The following is a 16,910-nucleotide window of genomic DNA, read 5'->3' on the forward strand; positions in this document are numbered from 1 at the left end:
AGGCAGATTCTTCTCCATCGTGTCATACCATCAGGGAAACGTGTGATTGGTCCCAAATCTATTCTGCAGCAGGACAACCACCCCAAACGTCCAGCCAATGTCATTAAGAACCATCTTCAGTGTAAGGAAGAACAAGGAGTCCTGGAAGTGATGGTTTGGCCCCCACAGAGTCCTGATCTCACCATCATGTCTGGGATGAAGTATTGGAGGCAGCCGACATCCACAGAAGATCTGTGCTTAGTTCTCCAACATGTACACGGAACAACCTACCTGCCAAGTTCCTTTAACTACCTAGAAGGGGGGGGGGGGCACCCCAAATATTGGATTTATCTTCTCTTTATTTTTTATCAATTAACAAAATGGAAAGTAAATGAACTATTAACACTTCGATTTCTGTAAATTGTCTTCATGTACAGCATGTTAGCATTACACCTGCCTAAAACATTTGCACAGTAGTGTAGCTCTGTCTAAAATACAACCCCAATTCCAAATAAGTTGGGCGCTGTGTTAAATCTACATAAAAACAGATTGCAATGATTTGCAAATCTCAAACCCATATTTCTTAATTGTACATCAGGGGACACAGAGCCATAGTAATTACTATGTGGGTTATAGGCCACCTTCAGATGATGGACCCTGGCAAACCCTAAACAGGAAGTTACCTCCCTATATAACCCCTCCCACCTCCCTATATAACCCCTCCCACTACTGGGAGTACCTCCGTTTTTTCGCCAGTGTCTAAGGTCACAGGAAAGATGTGCTGTGCTGAGCTCCACTGGAACAATCCTTGCTGAGGCTAGCTACGCAGCCGGATCCATTCAAAGTGTCTCTTCAGACCGAATTGAATGGTATCTGGGCCTCGTGGCCTAAGAAACGAGGTTTAGCCTGTAACACTTCTCTTTTTAGAGAGCTGGACCCCGGGATCCAGTGCTTTTGGTGTTTTCAGCCATTATGTTTTTACCGGTGGGGTGCTTTACGGGTCCAGGAGTGTGGGTTCCCTGAGGGCCCCGGTTCCTGAAGGTTTTATAAAGGAGCCCACCGTGAGGAGTGACAATGGGGTCTGTTCATTTTACCACAGAATTTCCTGCGGCGGAGAAGGTAAGTGGAGGTTTCTAAGGAATTAAAAAAAAAAAAAGTAAATTTCTTTATCGTACATCACGGGACATAGGGTACTATTCATGACTATCTGGGTTATACGCTACCTTTAGGTGATTGGACACTGGCAACCAGTAGCAAGAAGGTTCCTCCCATATAACCCCTCCCATACGGGAATTACCTCCAGTTTTTTTTCAACAGTGTCTTGATGGTGATGGTCATGGCTGTTGAAGTTCTCCAAATTCTTCAATGATGTCCCAGTGAGGATGTTGTAATTGGATCCATTCAGATGGCACAAAAAAGCTAAAGTAGATGGTACCCGAGCCTCGGTTGAAGAACGAGGTTTTGCTTGTAACGTGTCCTTCATGGCGCTGGACACTTGTATATTGGTATTCTGGTCAAAACTTGCCCAAGATCACCAAAAGGGTGCCATACAGGTCCAAGATTGGGGGACCCGGTCCTTGAAGGTCCACAGAGTCACTACCCACCGTGATGGGGGAAGATTGGGCCTCATATCTCAGGCCCTGCAGCGTGGAGCGGTGAGTACTCCCTCTGGGATGGCTATTTGTATATTCCCCTCTGTTATTATGTGTCCTCTCCCTTAATGGTAAAGTGTAACAGACTGTCTCCGGCTGCTTACACTTATAGTAGTGTAGCCACGGGTGCGCACATGCGCGTGCCACAGGGATTCCTGTGGCGGGAGCGTGCGCCAATGTGGTACTGGCTCATTCCATGCGCTCCTGCTCCATGTGCTGGCGACGGCGCGTGCGCAGCAGAATGCGCAGGGTGTGCGTGCGGCAGTCCACGTGGGCGCGCGCTGGTGTTGAATGGCAGACTTATGGGCTGGAGTTTTTCCTGGCGTGTACTATGGAGTCACAGAGCTATTCTTGGGCACATGAGTCTGGAGGTTTTGGACACAGTTGCGACAGGTTGGCAGGGAGTGTTTTACAAGCTGCTTTATGCTGGATTACAGCTGGTGGCTCGGAGGGAGTACTGTCTTCCTTATTTTGTAAGCAATGTCTTCCAGAAAACGAGGAACAGGTAGCAAGGCAAATAAGGGGGTAAGAGTACCTCCTTTAAATTCAGGAGACCAACCTCATGTGGGTGTAGCCTCAGTCTCCCCTGAAAGACCTGCGGCGTCTGGTCTGGCTGAGCCATTGCATTTGTCAGGCATTGTGGCCACTACCAATGCTCCTGCCTCGGCTTATGTTACTAAGGATGATTTGGCATCTGCCTTAGCTAGCCTTGAGGGCAAAATAGCAGGTACGATTGCCTCTGTAACATAAGGGGGGAAAAAACTTAATGGATCTCCCTCTCCTGAGCCTGGCCCCAGTGGTGAATCACTTGAGCACCAGGACTCTCATAGCCAGATGGGTCCAGGTGATCCAGAGCTGGAGTGGGCAGAGGATTTGGAGGAGGTGGTCACAAAAGACTGGGAAGACGGAGAGGCTGAGGATTTCTCAATGGAGGACTCTGGTTCAGAGGAACCATTTTCAGCCACCCATTCCCAACTGGACTCTCCTGTTCTACTTTGGGATCCCTGCGGCCTCAGCAGGGTTCCAAAGCGTTCCCTGTGCGTCCATTATTGGAGCAGGTGATTTACACAGACTGGGATCATCATGACAGGATATACTTGCCTCCGAAAAGGTTCTCCCTTTTATATCCTATGGAGGAAATATTCAGGAAGAAGTGGGATACACCTTTGGTGGATGCTGCCATTTCTTTGGTGAGTAATAGTCTAACCTGTCCAGTGGATAACGCCCAAGTATTTAAGGATCTAGCTCAGGGATCCTCAAACTACGGCCCTCCAGCTGTTGCGAAACTACACATCCCATGAGACATTGTAAAACTGACATTCACAGACATGACTAGGCATGATGGGAATTGTAGTTCCTGAACAACTGGAGGGCCATAGTTTGAAGAACCATGATCTAGCTGATTAAAAGCTAGAATCCTTGTTAAAAGCCACCTTTTGGCGGTGGCTGGTTCAGCCGGCGGTATCGGCCATCGGCATCTGCCAGTCTCTAAAGGACCATTTTAAAAGATTGGTCAAGAGCCTACCTTGTTAGGAGGAAGCTGCTGAGGAATTGTCGGAACTTACTCGCACTTTGTGCTTTGCAGTAGACGCATTAAAGGACTCGATCCAGCAGATGTCTCTTTGTACGCCTGTTTGGCAAATCTCTTTATAGGTATATTCAAAAGATCTTGGGAGGAAAGAGCGCCTTACTTCCTGTTAAAAGAATAAGCAGCCTTCTTTTAAGAGTCCCCATGCTCCAGGGCCTAGTGCTTCTTCTCCCAAGCGGTATCAAAGGCCTCAGCATTCTGGGTTTAAACTACAGGGTCAGAAAAAACCCTGGGCCCAAAGGTCAGCCAAGCCCAACTCCAAGTCTACCTTGTGAAGGGGCGCCCCTGCTCTTATGGGTGGGGGAAAGCCTTCGGCTGTTTTTGAATGCTTGGGAAGGACTAGTTCAGGACAGGTGGGTCATTTCTGTCATAACACGAAGTTACAGAATACAGAGTTTTGGGAGTTTCCTCCAACTCGATTTCTGAGCTCAAGGTGTTCCAGTGTAACCAGGGAAAAGGAAGTGTTTGTCCCTGGAGCATCTGCAAACGCAGGGGGTAATTGTCAAGGTTCCACACAAGGAAAGATTCAAGGGGTTTTGCTCAAACCTTTTGACCGTGCCGAAGCCAAACTGGGAGGTAAGGCCCATTTTGGACCTCAAGTCTCTCAATTGCTTCGTAAAAGTCTGGTCCTTCCCTATGGAGTCGCCTCGTTCAGTAATAAGATCCCTGAGAAAAGGAGATTACTTGGCGTCCATAGACATCAAGGACTCACACCTTCATGTACCTATCTGTGTTCTGCATCAAAGGTTTCTGCGTTTTGCAGTAGAGCGGCACCATTTTCAATTTGTGGCATTACCATTCGGTCTAGCCACGGCCCCCTGGGTCTTCACAAAGATTCTGGCACCGGTGTTGGCATCCCTAAGATCCCAGGGGATTGTCGTGGTAGGGTATCTTCTCCTTCAGGAGAAATCTTGTCTCGTCCTGGTCCAAAACGTTTCAAGAACAGTTCAGGTTTTACAGCACCTAGGCTGGATTCTGAATGTGGACAAATCAACCCTTCGTCTGACTCAGGTCCTGGTGTATATGGGTCTAATCTTGGATACCGCTCGAGAAAAGGTGTTTTTACCCCCCCTTAAGATCAACTCCATAATGGAGCTCATCCAGAAGGTGAAAAGAGGGGAGACCTTCTATTCGGTTGTGCATGAGGTTACTGGGCAAGATGGTGTCGTCTTTCAATGCAATTCCTTATGCTCAGTTCCACTCCAGGTTGTTCGAGAACAATATTCGAAAAGCCTGGGACAAGACTGCTCGAACCTTGGATCATCCTATCGCTCTGTCCCCACAGGAGCAACGGGGCCTATCTTGGTGGTCAAAAGCCAGCAACTTGAAAAGCGGAAAATCCTTTCCACCGGTAGCCTGGAAGGTGGCGACTATGGACGGCAGGCGTCTGGGCTGGGGAGCAGTCCTGGAGGAGGTCTGTCCAGGGAGTATGGTCCCAAGCAGAAAAAAACCTTGCCCATCAATCTACTGGAAATTTGGGCAGCCCGGCTAGCTCTGCGTTTCTGGACATCCAGATTACGGGGCCTTCCGGTCCGGGTCCATTCCGACAACTCCACGGTGGTGGCATATATCAACCACCAAGGGGGCACCAAGAGCCAGACAGCCCAGAAAGAAGTTGATAACATGTTGGCTTGGGCAGAGAGGCATGTGGCAGGAAACAGGAGGCGCGAAAGCCGGTGATCCTGGTGGCCCCAGCCTGGCCCAGGAGGTCTTGGTACACAGAGATTGTGAGGTTGGCAGTGGGGGACCCATTGTTCCTTCAATTCCGTCTGAACCTGTTGTCTCAAGGACACATATTCCACGCTTCTTTATGGTCTCTGAATTTGATGGCCTGGCTATTGAGGCCAGAATACTAAAAGACCGTGGTGTTAAAGGTTCGGTCTTGTCTACTCTAATAAATGCTAGGAAGCATAGACTTAAAACTGGCTTTGGGCACAATTAGGGGTCAAATTTCAGCCTTATCGTTTTTTTTTGTTTTGTTTTTCCCAGAGACCGATTGCATCCCATTATCTGGTGCGAACCTTTGTCAATGGAGTAACTCACCTGAGGCCACCGGTTAAACCGCCAGTATGCCCCTGGGACCTGAACTTGGTGTTGTCGGCCCTTTGAACCTATTAGGCTTATTCCTTTGATCCTATCCTAGCAACTTTATGTTTGCAATAGTCGCTATGAGAGATTCTATCCTTCGGGCCTCGTGCCTTTCGCTAAGCGCCAATGAAGAAGCTCCCGGCTAGGCTTCCTTTTTGCAGTGAAACAGCTGTTTGGGGATGATTTGGGTAATGCATCCAAAGAATTTCTAGTGGAAAAAGTACCTCTTTGCCATTTAAGAAAAGGGGTAAATGTATTTCATTTAAAGCAGTTGTATAGTTTATTTTTTAACTTTTACCTACAGGTAAGCCTATAATAAGGCCTATAATAAGGCTTACCTGTAGGTAAAAAAAAATCTCCTAAACCTGTACAATTTAGGAGCTATTCCCCGTGCAATGACCCGCTGACTGCAGCAGCGCATGCTCACAGGGGATTATCGGGCTGAAAGTCTGGAAGATGCCAGACCTTGCCGGAAAGTCTCCCATGCTCGTGCGCGGGAGTGACTCGCAGTGCTGGAGCCGCGATACCCGGAAGACACGCCGAGGGAACATGTCAGCTCCCTCAGCGTGAACTAGGCAAGGTACCGAAGCCTCGTTATAAGGGGAGTATTTCCGTCCCTCCCACCACTCCTAAAGGGGACACTGTGACACTTGCTCTTCAATAATACTTCCCTTGCGAGGTTGATATACTACTCTCAGGTCCAAATTATTCCTTACACTTCTAGGTGTCACTGCCTAGAGGCTAATCACTGGATACTCTGATTCCACTTCCTCACTTTTGGACAGCGGGATCACCTTCCTACCCCGCTTTCTCAGCCTCTTCATATAGCCACCTTCTCCCCCCCCCCCTACCCCCTCTCCCCTTTTTTGTCTGTCTGAACTAGCATTCAAAATGATAGATTCTTCGCTGGGAAACCGCCCTACTGTGATATTGCATAATGTTAGTGGTCTAAATATACCTCCAGGAAAGAACGCAACTGTTACACCACCTTGGGAAGGAGAAGCCGGCATTTGTATATGTGCAAGAAATGCACTTTAGATCAAATTTTATCCCTAAACCGACTTAGTTACTTCACTGAAGCCTACCACACCACTAACCCAGCGGCTAAGACTAAGGGTGTTTCCATTTTGATAGGCAAGGACTCTGGGTTTGAACTCAATCAACAACTTGCGGACCCCGAGGGCCTGTTAAGACTACTCAAAGGGAATATTGAGAAATTTCCCATTACCTTGGCTGATGTATATTTCCCCAATACAGCACATGTATCTTTTTGTCAGAAACTGATAAACGTTCTTGGTTTGCCTCAGGATGTATTGTCCTCGGGGGGGGGGGGGTGTCAATATTCCATTGGACCCCCTCCAGGACACCTCCAATGGTAGATTGACTGTTACGTTTCGCATAGAAAGACTCCGAATATTACTGAATTCCCTGACTTTAGCAGACTCATGGCGGGTAGCCTAAGGCGAGAAACAAATCTTGACAAATTGGTATTTGGCCCCGGCTGGGTGGCATGCACGGTACCCAGAAACGACAGATGCAAGTTGGCGTTGTGGCAAGGGTATCCTGCTGCATATCCGCTGGGACTGCCCACTCCTGGGCAATTTTTGGAATATTATCTGTACTCAGATCTATTACATAACGGAGACAAAACTGAAACTTACACCAGAATGCTGCCTATTGCACATCTCCAGCAATTACAAAAAATCGGTAGTGCAACACATGCTAAATGCAGCAAAAGCAATTATCCCCAAACACCGGAAAACCACTTGTGTTCCCGCGGTGGCAGAATGGCCACTTACTGTGGACTCCATATACAAAATGGAAGAGACGGCGGCTATGGCCTCTGAAAACACCGAAATATTCCACAAACTATCGTGGTTTCTTTTTCTTTTGCTAAGATGCAAAATGGCCGACTTACTGATTTTTGATTTTGGATCTCTAACAGTAGCGGTTTCATTTGCTTGTTCTTTCTCCCGTGAAAATATTGGTTTCTGATATCTATAGATAGGTATACACGTGAATCCTGTATGACGCTCCTCCCCTAACCTATTAAGAAATTTACTTGCATAATCATTATAGGAAATAATTGCTATTCGGGATTTACCACCCCCTCTCTTCCCCTTCCCCTCCCCCTCATTTTTCTTTTTTTCTTATTTTGCCTTTGGTTTTTTCTGACCCCTCAATATAATGCTATTATTCTTGATAATACTCTCAAAATAATAATTTCGAGCTGATAATTATTTCTGTTCATAACCTACAACAGGTTTTTGTTTTTTTTCTTGGTTTCTGTTGCTACATTGGATGTACGCTCAAACACGCTGTTGTGTTCAGGAACAATTTATAACATGACACGTTTGGCGTATTGTATGTGATACAGTAACACTGTCTTTGAATGCTTTGTTATAACTCTGTGATGGCTCAATAAAAAAATTGTATTGGATAAAATGAACAGACTAGCAGAGAGCTTGTCTTGTCACAGCACTGCACATTCCTTTCTTCCTTTGCCTATGTGGGGGGGGGGGGGGGGGGCAAGAATCCACTCCTAGTGCTGAACAGGAAGAGAACCTCTAACATGCGCTTTATAAAGAATATAGCAAGCTGAAGACCTCAGATTTCCATGTAACATGTATGTGGGAGGCTTTGCTTCATCTGAGGCTGTTCACTGGGTGTAGGAGAGGAATTCCATCCGAGGGCCAGAAGATCACTGCCGTCCACTGTTGGGTTTCGCCTTTTGTCCCTTTTACACAGAAATTTCTGCAGATTTTCTGAATGATGATATGGATGGTAGATGATCCAAGTCTTTAACTTTACATTGAGGAACATTATTCTGAAATCGTTGGACAATTTTTAGATGCGGCTTTTCGCAGATTGGTAAACCTCTGCCTATCTCTACTTCTGAGAGGCGCTGATATTATATTATAGCCAATCATGTCACTGACCTATTGCCAATTAACCTCCTAAAATGCTCTTCCATGTTTGTACCACTTTTCCAGATTCGTCTTGTCCTGTCGCAGCTTTTTTATTTCTCCTTCTGTAATTCCTTTACCCAAAATTGCGCAGTACAACCTAGACGAGAACCAGCACAGATGACCAGATTTCAGTTTTGATGGGTAGATATTGGGGTTTGTTTAGTAGGGCTGAAACAACTAATCAATTAATCGTCAACTAATCGATTAATATTTTCATAATCGATTAATCGGCCAGTAACAAAAGGGGGTTAACGTTAATGAGTCTGGTTACCAGATTGACCCTTTAATAGTATATCTCTCCTCTAATAGTATATACAGTATATGTCCTCTAATAGTATATACAGTATATAGCCTATAATCATATATACAATACATCCCCTCTAATAGTATATACAGTATATCTCTCCTGTAATAGTATATACAGTATATAGCCTATAATAGTATATACAATACATCCCTTCTAATAGTATATACATTATATCTCTCCTTTAATAGTATATACAGTATATAGCCTATAATAGTATATACAATACATCCCTTCTAATAGTATATACATTATATCTCTCCTTTAATAGTATATACAGTATATAGCCTATAATAGTATATACAATACATCCCTTCTAATAGTATATACAGTATATCCCCTCATAGCATATACAGTATATCTCTCCTCTAATATATACAGTATATAGCCTATAATAGTATATACAGTACATCTCTTCTAATAGTATATACAGTATATATCCCCTCTAATATATACAGTATATCTGTCTGTTATTCTCAGAGTGGATTCGATATTTTGCTCCCTAATCATATAGTTGGTTATTATATATTTCCCTTCTAGATTGTAAGCTCTAACGAGCCGGGCCCTCTGATCCCTCCTGTATTGATTTGTATTGTAAGTGTACTGTCTGCCCTCACATTGTAAAGCGCTGCGCAAACTGTTGGCGCTATATCAATCCTGAATAATAATAATTTACCACTGCATTTAGAGATATTTAAGAATAAATTGCCATTTTTAAAACGTTGCGTATTAACCAAATTAGACACCACACTTTTTTTTTTTAAGGTTATTAATCGATTAATCAAAACAATCGGCCAAGTAATCGATTATGAAAACAATCGTTAGTTGCAGCCCTACTGTTTAGCAATAATGTGCAAAAAAAATACAAAATAGAACAACCTGTCCCAGTTTTTTTGAGACAAGTTGCTGCCGTCAATTTTGAGAATGACCTCCACCCCGGGGAAGCACTTCCCCCCCCATATGTGGGAATTTGCCACGTTCCACAATCTGAGCTCACAAGTCTGCGGCACTTTCCCTGTCTCATGATGAGGTCATTGCTCTTCCCAATGTCCATTCGCTTCCTCCAGTGTCCAAATCCCAGCCAATTGGTCCCCCGAGAGTCCGTTACAATATATTGACACGCAGAAAACTGCATGGCGGTTTGGGCCTACCGCGGCTAGAGTTCTACCATAAAGTGGCCCTTCTAGTCCATATAATAGTTTTGAATTTTTCACGACTCGGACAAGCATTGGGTGACACTCATGGCTGTCTCACCGATAGCCCACCTGTGGATGACCTCATCCAAATGACCTCAAATGGCGTGGATGCCATTTTGCTTCCCCTTCGTTCTTCTCTCCTGGGACTCCCTGGTTAGAGGTCTCCATCTCTCCACACACATAGGCCCCCCGGCTCAAATCTTTGGGAACCCCATGTTTCCTGCAGGCACAGTGGTCCCAGCCTACCCTGAGGGGACCCAACACAAGATGTCGCCCAATCACTCAGCCCTGCACCATTATGGAGTCCGGCCACTAACCATAATGAATGTGAACCTACCCCATGCCCCCAGACAGTGGTGGCAATTCTTCCAACTAGGTCACTTTAGCGCTTCTCTTTCCTGAACAGCTGCTCTTGACAGAGTTTTTACCCCATTCAAATGGCTTTGCCTGCAGAGGGTAAAACCCACCCATCTTCTCACGCACATTCTTTTCAATCGTTCTCATTCCAGGGGCCCCATACTACATTAGAGAATGGGAAAAGGAGTTAAACCAATTCTCAGGTACCGACCTTGTCAAGATCTGCAGCAGTTCAAGGGGGAAAAAAGCTATAAAATACACGGTGGTGCGTTTTCCTGACGCTGCGCCACAAGATTGCAAAAATAAAATAGTTGCAGGAATTGCTTATAGAGCATGTAAACCTGCTAGTCCATCGAGCGCCCCTCCTTTCACACCGACGGCGCTGCTGTCCGGAGGACATTGGTTTTGGGAACCAGTTGAAAAGTTTCTTACGTGGAGATCCTGCCAGTAACGGCATACTCACTGTGGAATGTAAGGGGTTAATCCTCTGCATTGTGTAAAAAGGCTCTTTGATCCTGTATGGACAGATCCCCCCCGCAGGGTCTCTCTTGGCAAGGCCCGACACAGTGGGGGTAGTACTGCTGCACATGCTCAGTTGTTTGAGCTGAGATTTTATTATATTGGTATATCGCACATGTGGGGGGTATACAGATCCTAAATGACAGCGCAGTCCCCCCTCCTCCTCCTCCTCCATGCCCAGTAACTAAAAAAGAACACGGTGGGACGTCGCATCTTGATTGGTGGATGACCCGCCTGCCATAACAGCGTGAGGACTCGGGCTATAGTGGAAATCTCCTCCTACCTGAACACTCGGCACTCAGGCAGACCCGTACTTAGGGTGTAATATGTAACATGCTCCAAGAGTTCCAACCATCCTTAGTAAATGGCATAAGACTCTCATCACTGAGAAGGATGCTGATTGGCTGTCTTCTTCACATTGTTGGGTTTTCGGAATTCTCCTCTATCTGCACACTATCGTGTATCGGAAGTCCTTCCAACGTTTGAATTTCTTCCTTTTCTGTGCGGATTTGTTGAGTATTTAGGACTTTATATCACCTTTCCCTTCAGTTTTGTATGATTGCGTCTCTATTTGTTTGGATGTTTCTTTATTGTATTATTTTTTCTTCACAGCTGTTTTCTTTCTTCTTCTTTCTTTTTTTTTAAAGCCAACCATTGGATAATCCAAGCTGGGGATCTAGATTATCTGCACCTATATTTTCCCAGATGCCGGGGCCGTATATGCCGGGGCCTCAATACAGCTTCCAGCAGATGGGCGGAAGACCCCCTGGGTGAGCGCTCCGCCTTTATTCACATCTGTTTTCCTTGAATTTGCTGATTTTTCTAAACCTGTGAAACTCGGATGTGTTTTCTGCTGGTGCACTTTATTCATTAAAGTACAGAAACATGTAAACGATACATATTCTAAATATACCTTAAAGAGGAAGTAAACTGCCATTTTTTTTTTAATGACCTGCCAATTAAAGCAATAATGTGCTAGTATGCAACGCATACTAGCACATAATGCATGCTAGCATATTATGTGAAATTTACCTGCAAAGGAAGCCCTCAACCGAATGCCTTGTCCCTGCTGCAGGCCACATCCATCTTCATCCATCTTTCTTCCGGGTCCACGGACGCTGGCTGTGTGATTGGCCAGAGCCACGTGACGTCACTCCCACAAATGCGCGGGGGGGGGCAGCACCGTTCACAGCGCAGAAATTTGAAGGAACGGCACGAGTGGCGTTCCTTCGGAGCGCATGCACTGATGACGTGATTGGCTGCATGTATACTAGATATGCCTTATAGGTAAGCCTCGTTGTGGGCCGCCTACAGGTACAAGTAATGATCAGACGTTCCTTCTGGGCCGGTTCACACTGCGAGGCGACACGAGGCGACACGACTCGCCTCGCCGCGATCTGACAAGTCGCCCCCGTTCTGTACAATGGAACCGTTCTGAGAGGAGCGACTCGAGTCGCTCCGACTCAGAAAAAAGGTTCCTGTACTACTTTTGGGCGACCTCGGGGCGACTTGCATTGACTTCTATACAGAAGTCATTTGCAAGTCGCCGCTGAGGTCGCGGCAGGTCGCGGCGAGGCAAGTCGTTGTCGCCTCGCATTGCCCGCAGTGTGAACCGGCCCTCTCCTTTTTTTTTTTTTTATTTTTTTTTTTTTTAATTTGTTTAACATTTTAACAACACATACAAAACAGTACAAAAAGTACCAAAATTCCCCCTCCCCTCCCCCCAACTCTTGTGCAGCCTTTCACCTGTTATTAACCACTTCAGCCCCCGGACCACTTTTTGTGATTCGCCACTGCGTCAATTTACCCGACAATTGCGCGGTCGTGCGACGTGGCTCCCAAACAAAATTGATGTTCTTTTTTTTCCCCCACAAATAAAACTTTCTTTTGGTGGTATTTGATCACCTCGGCGGTTTTTATTTTTTGCGCTATAAACAAAAATAGAGCGACAATTTTGAAAAATATTTTTTACTTTTTGCTATAATAAATATCCCCAAAAATATATTAAAAAAACCCCATTTTTTTTTCCTCAGTTTACGCCGATACGTATTCTTCTACGTATTTTTTGTAAAAAATTGCAATTGGTGATAATTGATTTGCGCAAACCAAAGTTATAGCGTCTACAAAATAGGGGATAGTTTTATGGCATTTTTGTTAATAATTTTTTTTTTTTACTAGTAATGGTGGCGATCAGCGATTTTTATTGTGACTGCGACATTACGGCGGACACATCGGACATTTTTGACACATTTTTGGGGCCATTGTCATTTATACAGCAATCAGTGCTATTTAAATGCAGTGATTCCTGTGTAAATGACACTGGCAGTAAAGGAGTTTATCACTAGGGGGCAGTGTAGGGGTTATGTGTGACGTTATGTGTTTTTTTTTTTTTTTTATTGTAGGGGGCGTGGCCTGGCATGTGACATCACTGATTGTCTTTCCCTATATCAGGGAACAGACGATCGTTGACAGCCACACAGGGAAGCACGGGGGAGGGGTTTGTTTACAACCGACCTCTCCTCGTTCTTCAGCTCTGTGACCCGATTTCGGGACACCACCGGCGATCGGGTCCGCTGGTCCCGCGGCCACAGTCACGGAGCACAGGACCGGCGGTACGCTCCCGACCCACGGCTGGGCACTTAAAGAGCAACGTATATCTACCTGATTGTGCCCAGCCGTGCCATTCTGCCGACTTACCGTATATACTCGAGTATAAGCCGAGATTTTCAGCCTCTTTTTTGAGGCTGAAAGTGCCCCCCTCGGCTTATACTCGAGTCATCGCTGTCTGCCCGCTCGAACAGCGTGTCGAGCAGACAGACAGCGGCCATTCTATTCAAAAGCCGCGCCTCCGGCTCCGCCTTCGCCTGTGATAGGCGGAACACTGAATTTCCCAGCAGCCTGTGTTCCGCCTATCACGGACATCGTATCATCCTCGTACTACGGACGAGGATGATACGACGTCTGTGATAGGCGGAACACAGGCTGCTGGGAAATTCAGTGTTCCGCCTATCACAGGCGAAGGCGGCGGCGCAGCTTTTGAATTTTACAATGGCCGCCGACGAAGAGGGCACGGGACGGGACGGGACGGGGGCAAGGCAAGGCAAGGCACGACACGGCACGGGACGGAGGCAAGGAGGCAAGGTAAATCCCCCCTTCCTTGTGTGCTGTGTGTTTTTCAGTCCTTTGCTCACAAAGAAATGATCTTTTCAGAACAAGCCAGAGAGTTTCAGAGGAACATTAATAATTCATATGCCTACAGAATGCGGCTGCTTGCTCTTATCAGCAGATAATTCTGGCCAGAACAATCCCTGATTACATGTGTTTATTGTGCCCTCGAATGCCTTCCATAACCCTGTGTACATAAAGATTCATTATTCTTCACCGGCACTATGGCTCACCCTATAGGGCATCATAACACCATAAAGAAAGTAGGATCATCCCAAATAGGGATCTGTAGTCCCTTTAAAGCCCAACTCCATGAAACAAATTGCTGGTTATTAGGAGGCTCGGGACAAAGGTAGGCTGGACACACACACACACACACACACACACACACACACACACACACATACACACACATACACATACACATACACACACATACACATACACATACACACACACACATACACACACATATACACACACACACACACACACACACACACACGGATGGATGGAGACACACACAGGGATGGATGGATGGATGGAGACACACACACACAGGGATGGATGGATGGATGGAGACACACACACACAGGGATGGATGGATGGATGGATGGAGACACACACACACAGGGATGGATGGATGGATGGACACACACACACACAGGGATGGATGGACGGACACACAGGGATGGACGGACACACAGGGATGGACGGACACACAGGGATGGACGGACACACAGGGATGGACGGACACACAGGGATGGACGGACACACAGGGATGGATGGACACACACACAGGGATGGACAGGCATGTCTCACCCTCGGCTTATACACGAGTCAATAAGTTTGCCAGTTTTTTTGGGGGTAAATTGGGGGCCTCGGCTTATATTCGGGTCGGCCTATACTCGAGTATATACGGTACATCGGTGTGAGGCGGTCCTTAGGTGGTTAAATCTCCTTCCATGCTCATGTCTGTACAAAAAGGAAAAGAAAGCAATTTGTAGCCAGTGGACAATCGTTCCTCCAATCATCCAATCACCACACAGATGAGATTACATCAACTCACCTTACCCAATACACAGAGTGCTTGTTGCCGCTCCTCCCCCTCCTAACAAGTCAATGTGTCTGTCATGTGGCCAGCATTGCCGTCTTCCTGCCCCAGAGGTTCCTTCCTCTTTATCAGCTCCGCAATCCGCATTCCACCATCAGCTGATCACTCAGTACATTGACAACCACAGGCTGTGTGCTGCGGAGACAGATGGGACTTGTAGTTTATTCAGATCGCTGTGACTGGAAGAGGCCGTCCCCAAACTGTTCCCACAAAGTTGGGAGCATGAAATTGTCCAAAATGTCTTGGTGTGCTGACGCCCTTCACTGTTCCCGTCACTGGAACTAAGGGGCCAACCCAACCCCTTTAAAAACAACCCCCCCATAATAACTCCCCCTCCGCCAAAGAGTCCTGACCTCAACCCCATAGAACATCTTTGGGATGAATTAGAGCGGAGACTGAGAGCCAGGCCTTCTCATCCAACATCAGTGCCTGACCTCACAGAACGGTCAAACATTCCCATAGACACCCTCCTAAACCTTGTGGACGGCCTTCCCAGAAGAGATGAACCTGTTATAGCTGCAAAGGGTCAACTCAATATTGAACCCTCCGGACGAAGACTGGGGGGTCATTAAAGTTCATGTAAAGGCAGGCGTCCCAATACTTTTGGGAATATCGTGTGTTTAGTATTTGGAGCATCATCCGGTCCCCCTTCAGATGCCCGGTCAGGATGTACAGATATTTGGGGTATGGAGCTTCATCTGGTCCTTCTCCTCCTTTGATCCCCTTCAGCTGATTCCTCTCTACATACTGAGCGGGGGGAGGGGCCGCGCCTGCACAATGTGTGGCGGTACTTTTACTCCTCCCCGCAGCGTATTGGAGGGGTGACACAGCTGGGGAATCGCTGCCCCCCGATATGCGCCGCTGGCAGAACTGATACTTGGAGTCCAATACTTGTTTTTAGAGCGGCGCGATTCTCGTCAAAATGAGATTCACAATTTTTTTGCTTAAAATAAAAAGATTGCGATTCTCACAACGTAAAATCTTTCACAATATACAAAAAATAAAAAATGGACTCACTTTACTGCTTAGTGTTTTTTATTTAATTCATTAAAGTAAATTTTTCCAAAAAAATTGCATTTGAAAGACCGCTGCATAAAATATTGTAACAAGCACCATTTTATTCTCCAGGGTCTCCACTAAAATATATATAATGTTTGGGGGTTCCAAGTAATTTTATAGAAAAAAAAATGATTTTAACTTGAACCAAATGTCAGAAAAAGCTTTAGTGTTTAAGGGGTTAAACTTTTACTTTTTTTCTTTTTTCATTTACACAGGAAGTCTATTCCTGCGCCCCTCCCCCCCCCCATGGCCTTAACGAGGGCCCTGTGCCCCCCCCCATGGCCTTAACGAGGGCCCTGTGCCCCCCCCCATGGCCTTAACGAGGGCCCTGTGCCCCCCCCCCATGGCCTTAACGAGGGCCCTGTGCCCCCCCCCATGGCCTTAACGAGGGCCCTGTGCCCCCCCCCCATGGCCTTAACGAGGGCCCTGTGCCCCCCCCCATGGCCTTAACGAGGGCCCTGTGCCCCCCCCCCCCCCATGGCCTTAACGAGGGCCCTGTGCCCCCCCCCCATGGCCTGAACGAGGGCCCTGTGCCCCCCCCCATGGCCTTAACGAGGGCCCTGTGCCCCCCCCCATGGCCTTAACGAGGGCCCTGTGCCCCCCCCATGGCCTTAACGAGGGCCCTGTGCCCCCCCCCCATGGCCTTAACGAGGGCCCTGTGCCCCCCCCCCCATGGCCTTAACGAGGGCCCTGTGCCCCCCCCCCCATGGCCTTAACGAGGGCCCTGTGCCCCCCCCCCCCATGGCCTTAACGAGGGCCCTGTGCCCCCCCCCATGGCCTTAACGAGGGCCCTGTGCCCCCCCCCATGGCCTTAACGAGGGCCCTGTGCCCCCCCCATGGCCTTAACGAGGGCCCTGTGCCCCCCCCCATGGCCTTAACGAGGGCCCTGTGCCCCCCCCATGGCCTTAACGAGGGCCCTG

At 47.1% G+C, this 16,910-nt stretch overlaps 1 protein-coding gene across 4 annotated transcripts in view; it reads left to right on the plus strand.

Moving 5' to 3' along the window:
• The window catches only part of LOC143973611 (RNA/RNP complex-1-interacting phosphatase-like), an 89,671-nt gene that overhangs the window by 61,902 nt on the left and 10,859 nt on the right, over positions 1–16,910 (plus strand). For 2 of the 4 annotated variants that reach the window (XM_077474465.1, XM_077474466.1), the window contains one exon: positions 11,300–11,422. The exons of the other annotated variants lie outside the window; for them this stretch is intronic. In XM_077474465.1, the coding sequence (XP_077330591.1) occupies positions 11,300–11,422 (123 nt within the window). The remainder of the gene's footprint in view (positions 1–11,299; positions 11,423–16,910) is intronic. 4 annotated transcript variants of the gene reach the window in all.

This window comes from Lithobates pipiens, unplaced genomic scaffold (assembly GCF_037356315.1).
Source record: "Lithobates pipiens isolate NorthernLeopardFrog02 unplaced genomic scaffold, aLitPip1_a1.2 Scaffold_86, whole genome shotgun sequence".
Lineage (NCBI taxonomy): Eukaryota > Metazoa > Chordata > Amphibia > Anura > Ranidae > Lithobates > Lithobates pipiens.